The 13,533-nt window shown below is 36.5% G+C and overlaps 1 protein-coding gene across 2 annotated transcripts in view; it reads left to right on the forward strand.

The window, feature by feature from the left end:
* LOC107688947 (anion exchange protein 3-like) overlaps positions 1-11,208 on the forward strand; it is a 19,473-nt gene extending 8,265 nt beyond the window's left edge. The window contains exons 4-16 of one of the 2 annotated variants that reach the window (XM_016486795.1): positions 1,016-1,118; positions 1,313-1,497; positions 3,387-3,609; positions 3,691-3,909; positions 4,681-4,829; positions 4,981-5,175; positions 6,304-6,516; positions 8,302-8,391; positions 8,606-8,772; positions 8,888-9,141; positions 9,590-9,759; positions 10,262-10,435; positions 10,546-11,208. In XM_016486795.1, the coding sequence (XP_016342281.1) occupies positions 1,016-1,118; positions 1,313-1,497; positions 3,387-3,609; positions 3,691-3,909; positions 4,681-4,829; positions 4,981-5,175; positions 6,304-6,516; positions 8,302-8,391; positions 8,606-8,772; positions 8,888-9,141; positions 9,590-9,759; positions 10,262-10,435; positions 10,546-10,623 (2,220 nt within the window). In that variant the 3' untranslated portion in view covers positions 10,624-11,208. Of the gene's footprint in view, positions 1-1,015; positions 1,119-1,312; positions 1,498-3,386; positions 3,910-4,680; positions 4,830-4,980; positions 5,176-6,303; positions 6,517-8,301; positions 8,392-8,605; positions 8,773-8,887; positions 9,142-9,589; positions 9,760-10,261; positions 10,436-10,545 lie in introns of both variants that reach the window. The other variant, XM_016486794.1, reaches the window with a different exon arrangement.
* The last annotated feature ends 2,325 nt before the right edge of the window (positions 11,209-13,533 follow it).

Genomic DNA, 13,533 nt, shown 5'->3' on the forward strand with positions numbered 1-13,533 from the left:
CAAATAAAGTGCTTTTGCTTTCGCACTGAAACACACAGCTCTCCCTGACATGGCTGCATTAACACTACTGCGTTCCTGAAACCACGCCACTTCTTTCTTTGCGTGCACATTTGGGCGGCATTATGCCAATATTTCCACATATTGACGTAGACATGTGGGGGCGTGTTAGAACGAGCCGTTTTAGGTAGGCGTGGTTGACTTAACTTTTATAAAGAATATCTCTTTGGATTTGAGACTTTAGTCTTTGCAACTTTACAGATCTTCTTTATGCACCAAGAGCTTGTAACACTCCAAAGAGAAAGGAAAACTTGAAATCGCATCATATGACCCCTTTAAACAAAACTCCCTTAATTTTGATATTTTTTTTTAGAAAACAAGACTTGTTAAGATATATCTTACAAAATGTCAATCATTTTGCTCAATTGTATCTTGATTTAGGTATTTGTACTGGAAAATAAGACAAAATACTAAGCAAGAAGATCTTTTTTTTTTTTTTGGCAGTGAAAATGCATCTGCACATTCAGTCTGGGCCTGGTTAGCAGCACCGCTAACGCTTGGATCATGTAAGCTGCTCTGCCTCATGTGCAGGATTAAGAGTAATAGTGAGTTTACAGGTGCTTTCAGTTAAACTTTTGATACATTAACTGTGAAACTATGAATGTTCCCCATGGCTAAAAATGTTGGCACATTTGAAACAGGCCATATAAAAAGTGAAGACGTATTGTGTTAAATTGATTTAAAGTGATTTACCATTTGCTTTTCCACTTTGTCACCTGGATCTGTAGGTTTAGATTTGCGCTCGGTGATACAAAACAGGCACAATGGTTCATTAAAATTCACAAAACGTACTTGCACACCGTCACCCGAACACATGAACGAAACCATCGTATGGAACAATAAACAATCGGAGTGAGGGCAGCTATGCATGCACTATCTGCCAAAGGTTTTCTGCCACAGCTTGAGGCTGATGTGTGACGTTCAAATGGCACTAACTATTTTCTTCTGTCAACAAAAGAAAAGCCTCCACCCTGTCCCAGCTGAGGGACACGCTGCCGCCAGATCTATGAAACTCCTGGCAAAGATTCCCAAGGATCCCGAGGCCACTGTGGTCTTAGTGGGTAAGCAAAGCAGCGTTTCGTTCCAGTGTTTGTTGTTTTCAGGTCCAGAGAAGATGTTGAGTAATCACACCAGAGTTTTCCAATAATGCCTCAGTCAGCTAAGCGAAGATGAATGCTTTCTGTTGTGTTTATTTTCTGTCACTGGATCCCTGTTTGTGTGGTTTGATTTTTTACCTTAATAAATGTGTTTATAGGGTGTGTGGAGTTCCTAGAGAAGCCCGCGATGGCCTTTGTCCGGCTGAACGAAGCTGTGCTGCTGGAGTCCGTTCTGGAAGTCCCCGTCCCGGTTCGGTTCATCTTTGTGCTGCTGGGCCCCACGCAGACCAACATGGACTATCATGAGATTGGACGCTCCTTCTCCACCCTCATGTCTGATAAGGTTCATCTTCATATATGTACAATATGTATCATGGTTTGCAAGTTGTTAGGGCCATACACCAAAGATGTGTAGAGACCAATTGTATCTGGTCATTTTCTGCTGTTCAGTCTTTTTCTGGAAATATTGTGGTCAGTATCTGGAATCTTATAATGCAGTTGTTCTCAACCTGTTAGAGTCCAAGGCCTTTTTGAGTCCAACAACAATGTTCAAGGCCCCATGACTTTTCCATTTGTTCGTTATTTACTTAATAAGGGGTTTAAAAAATATTTTTCACTCACAATTTCTACCTGATAAATTATTTCATATTAAAGTAACTTGGCATAAGTAGAAAAAAGTATATTCATAAAATGCTCAAGTTGATCTCGAGACCAAGCCACACAATCTCAGAATTGATTTTTTCCCCATTGCCCTGTAAACCTGTAATGAATTGTGGTGGGACTGGCAAACGGTAATGGAGCATATATCTCTGCGATGCTTAGGCCAGAAGTGCTTATTCATGTTCCTGTAGATCTATCTTCCTGCAAAGTTCATCAAACACACCTAAACCAACTAATTAAGCTCTCCAGGAACAGAAATGAGCACCCTGGGCTTAGTCAAATTGGGGGAAAAACTAGAGTATCAGTGCCAACATGCCCTAAGAGTGCTTAGTTCATGTTTCATGACATAAAAATTTAATCCAAATGCCTTTTTTCTAAAATTACACTTTTACTCAGATTCCTTGAGTCAGTCAAACGATACCCCCTTTGTCAAGTTTTGCCTTATTACCTTTCCGCCATTTTGAATTTTATTGAAAACTATTTTTTTTTCATTGGTACTCTTGCTAATTTTCCCAATCTTCTCCAAAGCTGGGACAGATGACCTTAAGACCAAACCACACAAAAATTATGGATTTCCGATTTTCTTTCCCATTCTCTTATAAATATGTAATGAATTTTATTGGAAAGCTACGAAACAAAATGTGCGTGTATTTCACCAATGCATTGGCAAACTAAAATGTACTGAAATTAAACTTTGTGGGTATCAATGGCATTATATCCTGAAGGTTCTTTTAATCAGTTTCATAAAAATTAAATTAGAACTTCAAAATTCTTTGGCCCAAAATTCACATTTCTCCATTCTAAGTTAAATGATACCCTTTTTGTCAAGTTTCAACTTATGACCTCTCCGACATGTTGAAATTTATTGAAAACCCTTTTTTATTTATTTATTTATTAATTTTTTGTCAAAATTACAAAAGTGATCAGATGATCTTTAGACCAAACCTCACAAAATTACCAAAGAAAAAAATTCTACAAATTTGATGACAACGCTAAAAAACTAGAAGTAGGACTCTGTCTTGGCTTTGTTTTTGAATATTGAAATGAAACTTTGCATGTGTCATTTGGACCATGGCCTGATGAGAAGTTTCAGGACTGCCAAAAGTTGTTAAAGGGATAGTTCACCCAAAAATGAAAATTAGCCCATGATTTACTCACCCTCAAGCCATCCTAGGTGTATATGAATTTCTTCTTTCAGACGAATCCAGTCAGAGTTATATTAAAAAATGTCCTGGCTCTTCCAAGCTTTAAAATGGCAGTGAATGGGTGTTGAGATTTTGATGCAAAATAAAGTGCATCCATCCATCATAAAAAGTGTCCCACATGGGCTTACGCTACACCTACGTCATCCACTGGAACGCCACTCTCTCGTGAACGCTCGTACGACAGTTAGTGGAAGCTAGAGATTACAGTTTATAAAGTTTTAAATATGGATAGTCATGCACACCTAAAATAGCTTGAGGGTGAGTAAATCATGGGGTAATTTTCATTTTTGGATGAACTATCGCAACGATTAATCTCCTTGTGACTTTTAATCCACTCAGGTTCACTGTTTTTCCTGACCTTCCACAGAACTTCCATGAAGTCGCGTACTTCGCTGATGATCGACAGGACCTGCTTAATGGCATCAACGAGTTCTTAGACTGCAGTATTGTAATTCCACCATCAGACGTTGAGGGAAAAGACCTGCTGAAGACTGTGGCCTCCTTCCAGAAGCAGATGCTTCGTAAGCGCAAGGAGAGGGAGCTTAAAAAATGCGGCAGTACTGTGACGGGAGCTGAGCTGGAGACCAAAGGTGAAATATTTTCTGCATTTGTGATTACATTTTCAAGTTTGTCTCTTCTGTTAATGTTGACCTGTTCTGTTTATGTTGTAGATGTGAGTACGGATGAACAGGATGAGGAGGATCAGTTTGATGTTGACCCTCTCAAGCGCTCTGGTATTCCCTTTGGAGGTCTGATCCACGATATCCGCCGCCGTTATCCACGCTACATAAGCGACCTGAAGGATGCCATGGACACACAATGTTTTGCTGCTGTCATTTTCATTTACTTTGCTGCTCTTTCACCCACTATCACCTTTGGAGGTTTATTAGGCAAGTGAGACAAGGAGACTGTTGTCCCTCAACTTATCTTTTATCTTTGACAGTGGAGTCTTTTAGTATAGAAGCCCAAAAACACAAAAAGACACAAAAAGTTGAAATTGACATACTAAGTACTATTTATGAGATGAAAAGAGTCATAATTATAACATAGTTTGTCATTATTTTGACTTGTTATATCATAAAAATGACCTGGCATGTCAATTGTTGCTTTTTATCTCATAATTATGATTTTATTAATTATAACTTTGACATACTAAATGACTAAAAGTGTCATAATTTTGACTTTTTATGTCATAATTATGAGATAAAAAGTCATGATGAGCTTGTAAGTCAGCAATGTCTTTTTTTTTCATAATTTTGGCGTCTCAATCTTTTGTGCCTTTTCAATTATAATTTTGAATTTGTCATAATTCACTTTTTATCTAATTATTTTTTAGTCTTAATTTTTACTTATGTCTTAATTATGGATATCTCTTCAGTTTGATTTCTCTATTTCATTTTGTTCTTAATCATTTGTCTTATTTTTATGATATAAAAAGTCATAATTATGAAATTGCCATAATTGTTAGTTTTAATGTCATAATTTAGATTTTTTTTTTTAAATCTCATAATTATGGCTAAGTATGTCATAATGCTGATTTTTATGACTATTTTGACTTTTGACTATATGTCATAATTATGATTTACCAAAGCATGAATTATTTTTATTTAGGTGACAGAAATGTGCTTCCATACTATAATTCCATATTCCCGTTTATTTAGGTGAGAAGACACAAGGCATGATGGGAGTCTCTGAGCTCATCATCTCCACGGCGACAGTGGGAGTGCTGTTCTCCCTGCTAGCAGGACAGCCTTTGCTCATAATTGGCTTCTCTGGACCACTTTTGGTCTTTGAGGAGGCTTTTTATAAGGTACTTTTTTTGTCTTTATGTTTCAACCATTATGAAGAAAAGGAGGTCATTCGATTACATTAACATTTGTCTGCCTTTCTATCTTCCTGTTCCTCTCTGTTCCATCTGCTGCCTTTCCTGCTGCTCCTTCTTTGTTCTTCCTCATTATCAGTTCTGCCAGGCGCAGGGCTTCGAATATCTCACGGGCCGAGTGTGGATCGGGTTCTGGCTCATCTTCATTGTCCTAGTGATCGTGGCAGCTGAGGGAAGCTTCCTTGTGCGCTACATCTCTCCATTCACCCAGGAGATCTTTGCGTTTCTCATCTCTCTCATTTTCATCTATGAAACCTTCTCTAAGCTAATTAAGGTACAGATTTAAAGTAACCAAAACCAGCAGGTGCAAGCTATACTACTCTAAGACCTAGTGAGCTGCCTAGCTAGACAGCATTTTAAGATGTCAGAGGTGTATTTAAGGTATTTCAGATGTGTAGGCTGTTTTAAAAGGAGTGTATCTCCTTTTTGCCAAATTCAAAGGCAGCATTGTATGCACTGAGAAGGCAAACCCATAATGCACTGCAACAAAACGTCTTCTAAGGTGAATGAGAGAAATGTTAAACATGAATAATGTATTGATTATCAAAAAGTGTCAATTAAATATCGAATTTAAAAACATAAATCTAATTAAAATGGACTATTTTAAAAACATGATTCTAATTAAAATGGACTATTAACCCAACATTTTTGTGTTGTGTAAGGTAATTATATTTTAACTGTTATTATAACTAATTTAATTAAGTTTTTTAAATAATCTGATTAAAATTGACTATTTTACAAACAGAAATCTAGTTAAAATTCACTACTTTACCCAATATTTTTGTGCTGCATAATTTTATGCTTATTAGAGTATTGTGCCTTTTAGCAACATGTAACTGCAAGTTGAATCTACCATGCAGTTTTAAAAGGATTGCTATTTGTATGATGCACAGAGTTTCTGATGATGACGAGTGCTCCAAATCAGTCACTTAAGAGTTTGAATTTCAATTAAAATGCTGCCTATGTGGGCAGCAAGAAACAATTATTGAGTGCTATTGGAAGTTTTTACAGTTCTGTCATGGCAACTCTCGGAAAGGTTAGTATGGTAATTTATGTGGCAATGTTAATGTTCTTGACAGAGCACGTACCGAGACTTGATACTGCCAATACATCCACAGACATGCTGCTGTGAGCATATAAGAAATGCTGCTGCACATATAACATACATGAAATGATTCGTTGCAGATCTATACAGGTGGAGCTGGGGAAGGTGGAAGGTGCATCGTGTAGATAACGATGTGATTACTAGCAGATTAAGCCTGCACCATCTAGAGTTTCATGACATAACTTTGTATTTATTGCAAGGTGTGAAAAAACATGCTCATTTATTTAATTGTATTCATTTAGCAGATGCGTGAATCCAAATGAGATTTATACAAATAATTGTGTTATTTTTCCTCAGGTGTTTCAAGAGCACCCTCTGATGAAGAGCTACCCTCCAGCTCCTGTACTGCCTGCCTTCAAACCCATAGACCCTCAAGGGCATAGTGTGATTGGGAAACCCATCCTCAACCAGCCAAACACAGCCCTGCTGTCCTTAGTGCTCATGATGGGAACCTTCTTTGTGGCCTTCTTTCTGCGAAAATTTCGTAACAGCAGATTCCTTGGTGGAAAGGTATGTAGTGCAGTGTTATTTTGTCAGCACAATTAAATCAGCGTGCTGTGCTGTATCAGCTGTGCTCATTTGTGTGACATTTATTACGTATAATGGCTTTATACAAAATTTACTTAAATTCAAATATTTTTAATGCTCTGTAACAGTTAGGGCTACATGATATATCGAAATATCGCAAATTTACGTATCGCGATATGCATATCACAGTGGCATGTGATATCTGAATTATTTAGGCAGCTTTAAAACGTTGCGAAAAGTCAAAGTTTTAGGTTGAAATAAGAGAATAGACTGAAATAACCTTTGTAGCTTTATTATGAATCAAAGTATAATTAATTCATGTGAAGACTATGCAGTGTTTTAGTTGTACATTTGATTATTCAGTTTCTGTATTGTTTCTTACTTGAATGCTACTGTTAAATATATCTAATGTAGGCTTACCTGAAAGACTTAAAGCACTGTTTATTTCATTTGTATCTTTGTTTTATAGTATTTGTATCTTTGTCCTATTGTTTGTAGTTCTTATTTTTAATAACAAAGATAAATTAAAATAACAAAAATAACTAATCGTCCACGCCTAGTTTCAGGTGTTTTTGTTTACCTGGATGATCTTGATGTTAAGTTTTAGGTTGATATAACTATATATTACCAAATAGGGTTGGGCCAATCGCCGATGGCTGATAGACATCACGATGTTGAGCAGGCAACCATTACACTGTGTCTACACCGGAAGCGACAGTTGTCGTGCCGCGCCGCATCAGCTAAAGTCTGTCTACACTGGACGCGACAAATTTGTAGACATCGCCCAACCCTATTACCAAGTTGAGCAGAGTTTTTAGTATTTAAATACTTGCATTATATATTTTATTATTATTATTTTTTTTTTTTATATTGATGTTAAAATTACGTTTTCAGATTTGTGACATTACTTTTTATGTAATGCTAAAACACTGCTGGTCACTTTTAGAAGTTATAGCGATGCTTTCTTTTCCAAGAAAGAATGTGAAACATATAAATTGGTTATATAATTTTCAGTCTTTAAATATTTTTAAATATAATTTAAATTGATTTCACGCACTTAAAGCAATATCATATCGCATATTGAATATCACATTATTTAACAAGGTATCGCATATCGCATTTTTCTTCAATATTGCACAGCCCTAGTAACAGTTTAAGCTTATTAAATGTTAAAAATTATGGTACAAATTTTACTGTTGTTAAATGGCTTTATTTACTTATTTTATCCACAGAAATTGATTTAAAAAAAATCTATTTGATAAAAAAAATCAATTTAATAGAGGCATCAGTATTGGTATCTGTAATAGTTGCCTTCATGCATAGTATTTAAGTACATAGTACTCTGCGTAAGTACTTAACTTTTTAACTTAGTACTAAAAAAAGTTACCATTAAACAAAAATGTTAAATATACAGTCTTTATGTTGTTTCTACAATAATTTGGAGATTCTACAATAATGTAAAAATATGTTTATGATTACAAATTTGAATGTTAGGCATGATTAATAGTGATTAATTACTGAAAAGTGATTAATTAGTTCATATATTGACCATATATATATATATATATATATATATATATATATATACATACATATGTGTGTGTGTGTTTCTCAAATAAATTAATTTAGTTTTACTGAAAAGCAACAAAATTGCTGATTACAAACTTGATTTTTTTGTGGTTAGGATTCCTTGTGAGCAAACATTTTGAGCTGACTAAAAAGTTTGGCATCCTCTGTTTGTGTGTGTATCATCTGTTATTATCAAAGGCCAGACGAATTATTGGTGATTTTGGGATTCCTATCTCTATACTCATCTCTGTGCTGGTGGACTGCACCATTCCTGATACATACACACAGGTAACCGCACTGTTAAACTCTCACGTGCAGTATATGTATATTACAGCAAAGAAATTCCTCTCCCAGCATACTCTTCTTATTAAGTTCTGGCCTGTAATTGGAGGCAGGTTTCTTCCGAGGCTGTATTACAGTGTGGTTGGTTTGGCAGAGCACTGTAACCAATGAATCCTGGGATATCTGGGATACGAGCACTTGTGTTTTTTTGTGGTTGCAGAAGCTGAACGTCCCCTCTGGTTTCTCGGTCACATCTCCGGACAAACGGAGCTGGTTTGTCAGCCCGTTTGGAGATAAACAGCCTTTCCCTGTTTGGATGATGGGGGCCTCAGTGATCCCGGCACTGCTGGTTTTTATCCTGATATTCATGGAGACTCAAATCACCACGTGAGTAAGCTAACAGATCTTGCGATGTTCTGTCTAAGCTCAGATGGAAATGCAATACAATTCAAATGGTTCTGTGGCTCATTGCATTTATTGCATCAATTTGTCCCATCTGTAGCTTGATAGTGAGCAAGAAGAAGCGGCGTTTGGTCAAGGGTTCTGGCTTTCATCTCGACCTGCTTCTGATAGTGACTTTGGGAGCTATCTGCCCGCTCTTTGGTCTGCCCTGGCTGACTGCCGCCACTGTGCGCTCGGTGACTCACGTGAATGCACTGACAGTCATGAGCAAAGCCACTGCCCCCGGAGAGAAGCCCATGATCCAAGAAGTTAAAGAGCAGAGGGTGACAGGGATGTGTGTGGCTATCCTAGTGGGTAAGAAACACACACACACACACACACACACACACATTTATAAAACAGATATTGACAGAAAACTAACTGGATGAGCCATGTTAGTGCACCTGTGACCATGTATTCTATATATACTACTGCTCAAAAGTTTGGAGTCGGTAAGAAGCTTTTTATGTAAAAATACAGTAAAAACAGTAATCTTGTGAAATATTATTGCAGTTTAAAATAAGTTTTCCATTTTTCATACTCAGCATCATGTTGTGCATATGTGATAGTAAAACCATGGTAAACTTACTGTAACGCATGGTTTTGAGTGGATTATTGCTGTATCAACAACATCTGTTTTATATTTCAGACTACTCAAGTTTCCTACTTGACATTAAAATTTTTCAAAGAATAATATTACATTAAATTAAATTAAATTGGGGGAAAAAATCTTTATTCTGTCAATCCCATCACCTCTGTGCAGGGTTGTCTATAGTGATGACAGATGTGCTGCGACATATTCCTCTGGCTGTGCTGTTTGGAATATTTCTGTACATGGGCATCACGTCTCTTACTGGTATCCAGCTTTATGAGCGAATCACACTCATGGTCACACCCGCTAAACATCACCCTGACCACATCTATGTTACCAAGGTAACCACTTTTTCCTGAGACTTTGAGGTAGTAGTGATGGCAACGATGACAGCTTATTATCTATGTTTGTGTTCTACATGGTAGATGCTAGAAGTTTGTACTAAATTGACGTGGATTCTGTTTGAAAGCTTTTGAAGCACCACAAGGTGGCGCACAAATCATCAGTTCATTTCGCACTTTTTAACACAACCCTAAAAATTTAAATTACAAACCATATTTGACAAATTTGAACACTGTATATTATTCACATGTACAGTGGGGTCCAAAATTCTGAGAATACATTGAAAATCTATGATTGAACATCTAATTTAAACTTAGAAATAAACAAATGTAAAAAAAATTAAAACAGAAATGTTAGGAGGTAAAATAAATAAGCACTATTTCTAGGTCACTTATGAAATAAGCAAATTTGTGTCTGACAATTTACAAGAAAAATGCAAAATAGAATCTTTTCACTAGACCTTATTGTAATTCCTTATTGCATGATTTGTTTCACATACAGGTGAAGACATGGCGTATGAATATGTTCACCATCATTCAGTTGTTGTGTATCACCCTGCTGTGGGTGGTGAAGTCGACTGTAGCCTCTCTGGCTTTTCCCTTCATCCTAATCATGACCGTACCTCTGCGTAGACTCATCCTGACCAGGATCTTTGAGGAGAGAGAGCTTGCAGCGGTGAGTTCATGTTGTATTCATGTTTGTCTGATGATCTGAACACAAGCAGTCAGCTGAGAAAATCCACCTGGTGTTGATTTCATTTTAAAATGCAGTTTTTGTTCTTGCAGTTGGATGCTGATGAGGATTCGCCCAATTTTGATGAAGATGGACGCGATGAATACAATGAGATCCACATGCTTGTCTAGACGCAGGTCACATGGCTCACCTCTTCACTGACCAGGTCTCTGGATAATGGGAAAGATGTACGGAATCGGAAGAACTCTGATGCACTGCCCTCTTTCAGAATTATTTCATGTGTACTTTGAAATTTTGTAAACCTCCATTATAAATAGAATTACAGATCATGTTTTGGATACTATTATTATTTTTCTTTTTTTCTCTTTGTTTTTTTTTTCCTCCAAAATGTGGCCTACATGTTTGTCTGCTGCTGCCCAGTGACCTTTGAATATAAGATTAGATACAACCCGTGCACCTTATACGATCTCCCAAAGTGCAATGATGGTGAAACTAATCCAATAGGTTGGTTCTTACACCCCCTATTCACCCCATCCGAATGCACTGCACCCATCCGGACCAGACCTACTGCCTGTAGATCTTAGTTGCCTTGTACTGTACTGTAGGTATTGACCACAGGGTCTGAATATTACAGTAGCACGACCCCTCAGTGCCCTTAGAGTGGTCAGTCATTTTGCTGTGCAGTTCCGTTGCTTGAAAACAGTAGTGCAGTCCCTTTAGACATACTTTATGCAGTAGTGCTATTACTTTGATCAATATATTACAATAATAATTTAAAAAAAAAACATTGTTTAGCTCTCCATGATTTCCCTTCCAAACAGATTTACTTCTGAAAGTGCATTTTATTTATTTATTTTTTTTTCCATCAGAAGTTGTTTAGCTCTCCATTTCCCTTCAAAACAGATTTCCTTCTAAAAGTGCATTTTATTTATTTTATTTTATTGTTTTCCATCTGAAGTTGTTTAGCTCTTCATGATTTCCCTTCCAAACAGATTTACTTCTGAATGTGCATTTTAATTAAATTTAATTTAATTTAATTTAATTTTATTTTATTTTATTTTATTTTTATTTTATTTTATTTTATTTTATTTTATTTTATTTTATTATTTATTTTTCCATCAGAAGTTGTTTAGCTCTCAGTACACGATTTCCTTTCCAAACGGATCCACTGCTAAAAGTGTATTTTATTTTGCTTATTTTTAAAATTAATTTATTTTTATGAATTTTCATTTTCATTTTATTTCGGTTTATTTATACTGAAGGTTCCCAAAATGATTGTTTCTTTTTTTTTCTTCGAGCACCTCAGCTATTTTACTGCTATATATAAATTTAGCATCTAGAATTTATATAGGATTTATTGCCCAAATATGTTATTATTATAAATATTGGTGTGTTTGTGTGCGCGTTTTCAATATAGACCTTTTCAGAGAACTAATTCTATTCCTTATGCTGTCATACTGCAATAGATTCGGGAACAGTTCAGCTGAAATAGGTTAAAGCCATAGAAACTCGGATTTCATTGATTACATAAATGTTAACTTTTTCAATCAATGCTATTCCAAAGGCTGTCAAACTGCCAGTGTGAATGGATGCACTTATCTTTGACTTCAGAGATTCGTGCTGCCAGATTGTTAGTCAGGGCCATGGAGGGTAGCGACAAATTTCCGCTGTTTTAAAAGGAAGCACGTGACCTTTTAAAATCCTCGTTAAGCCAGCAAATTCATGTTTCCCTTACATTAAAGCCTTTAAACGTGATATGTTAATTTTCTGTTAAAATACGTTTTACAAACCCAACTTCATATGCAACAACATAAAAAACATTGTTTGAGCATCCCAACCAACCCTACACAATCAGCCAATGGGTTGAGTTTGGGGCAGGACTAGCAGTTTGACCGACCAATGGGAGATGGGGACGAACTTTCGAGTAACCTGTTTGCAATTCCATTTGCAGAAAAAAATAAATTACGCACTTTGCCTTTAACATCTTCATCAATCCCTTTGGGAAATTTCCTCTGAACAAAACAGCCTCCTAACAGACCTGAAAACAGGAAGAATCGTTCCATTACAGTCATGTTTTGAGTTCGGACAATTGCCTTTAGAGAAAGCCGCCCTTTTGGACTATAAATATCAGGCCGTCCATGCGTGTATTGAATTTGTTTGTGCGTAATACAGACTTCTGGGCCTAGTCACGCTAGACTAGCTCATTTCATCACAAACACATATTCCACATGTGTTTCTTTTTGCTCGGGTTTTTAGTGTAAAAACAAGAGGAAATTGTGCAATATAGGAATATCTGTTATGCAGTGCTGTGCTACTCCGAATAGATGTTTAGTTTCTTGGAAAGCACAAGCCTAAGTGCTGCTCTCGAGCCTGAGAGTGGTAAGTGGAGATCTGTGGTTGTGAATGGCAGGTCTTTGAAGCACTTAATATGAAGCCACACATCAGACATGTTTTACCGTGTAACCTTAGTTGAGCCATCGGATAGCTGTGTGCGAATGCCAAAATGGTAAACCGACGGCAAAATGTTGGTTTTAATTTTTCCCTCTCAGCATTTATCATTACTGATGTAGCTGAGAGATGAAATTAGATGAGGACAAGCTGTCTGTGATGCTGTCGAATCGGATCCCCAGTGTGTGAAGCCTTTGGGAGGCTCATCACGTGGTAAGCAGCAGATCTTAGCTTTAGCAACAAATGTTAGCTTCCCAAAGACAAATGTTATTGCTTAGATCTGATTCTTTTCATAGCTCAGGAGATTTATTGAATTCTCAGTGAGGTTTCACATAAGGTAAATGGAAAATGGCATTCATATTTGAATTTTTCCAAGATTTAATTGTGAAAAGTGAGCGTTAAATGCCAAAATGGAGACAGGTGGTGAAGGGCCGGGCTTAAATATAAGAGTGCTTAGTGACGTCAGCAAAAAGGAAAGTCATTTCATAGGCACATTGAGTTGTTACACATTTTATGAGGACAACATTTTTTTTTTTTTTTTTTAATGATGTGCAATGAGGCCAGGAAATGGAAAATGGCATTCATATTTGAATTTTTCCAAGATTTAATTGTGAAAAGTGAGCGTTAAATGC

The sequence above is a fragment of the Sinocyclocheilus anshuiensis genome, unplaced genomic scaffold, assembly GCF_001515605.1.
Source record: "Sinocyclocheilus anshuiensis isolate Anshui unplaced genomic scaffold, SAMN03320099.WGS_v1.1 scaffold777, whole genome shotgun sequence".
NCBI classification, from domain to species: Eukaryota; Metazoa; Chordata; class Actinopteri; order Cypriniformes; family Cyprinidae; genus Sinocyclocheilus; species Sinocyclocheilus anshuiensis.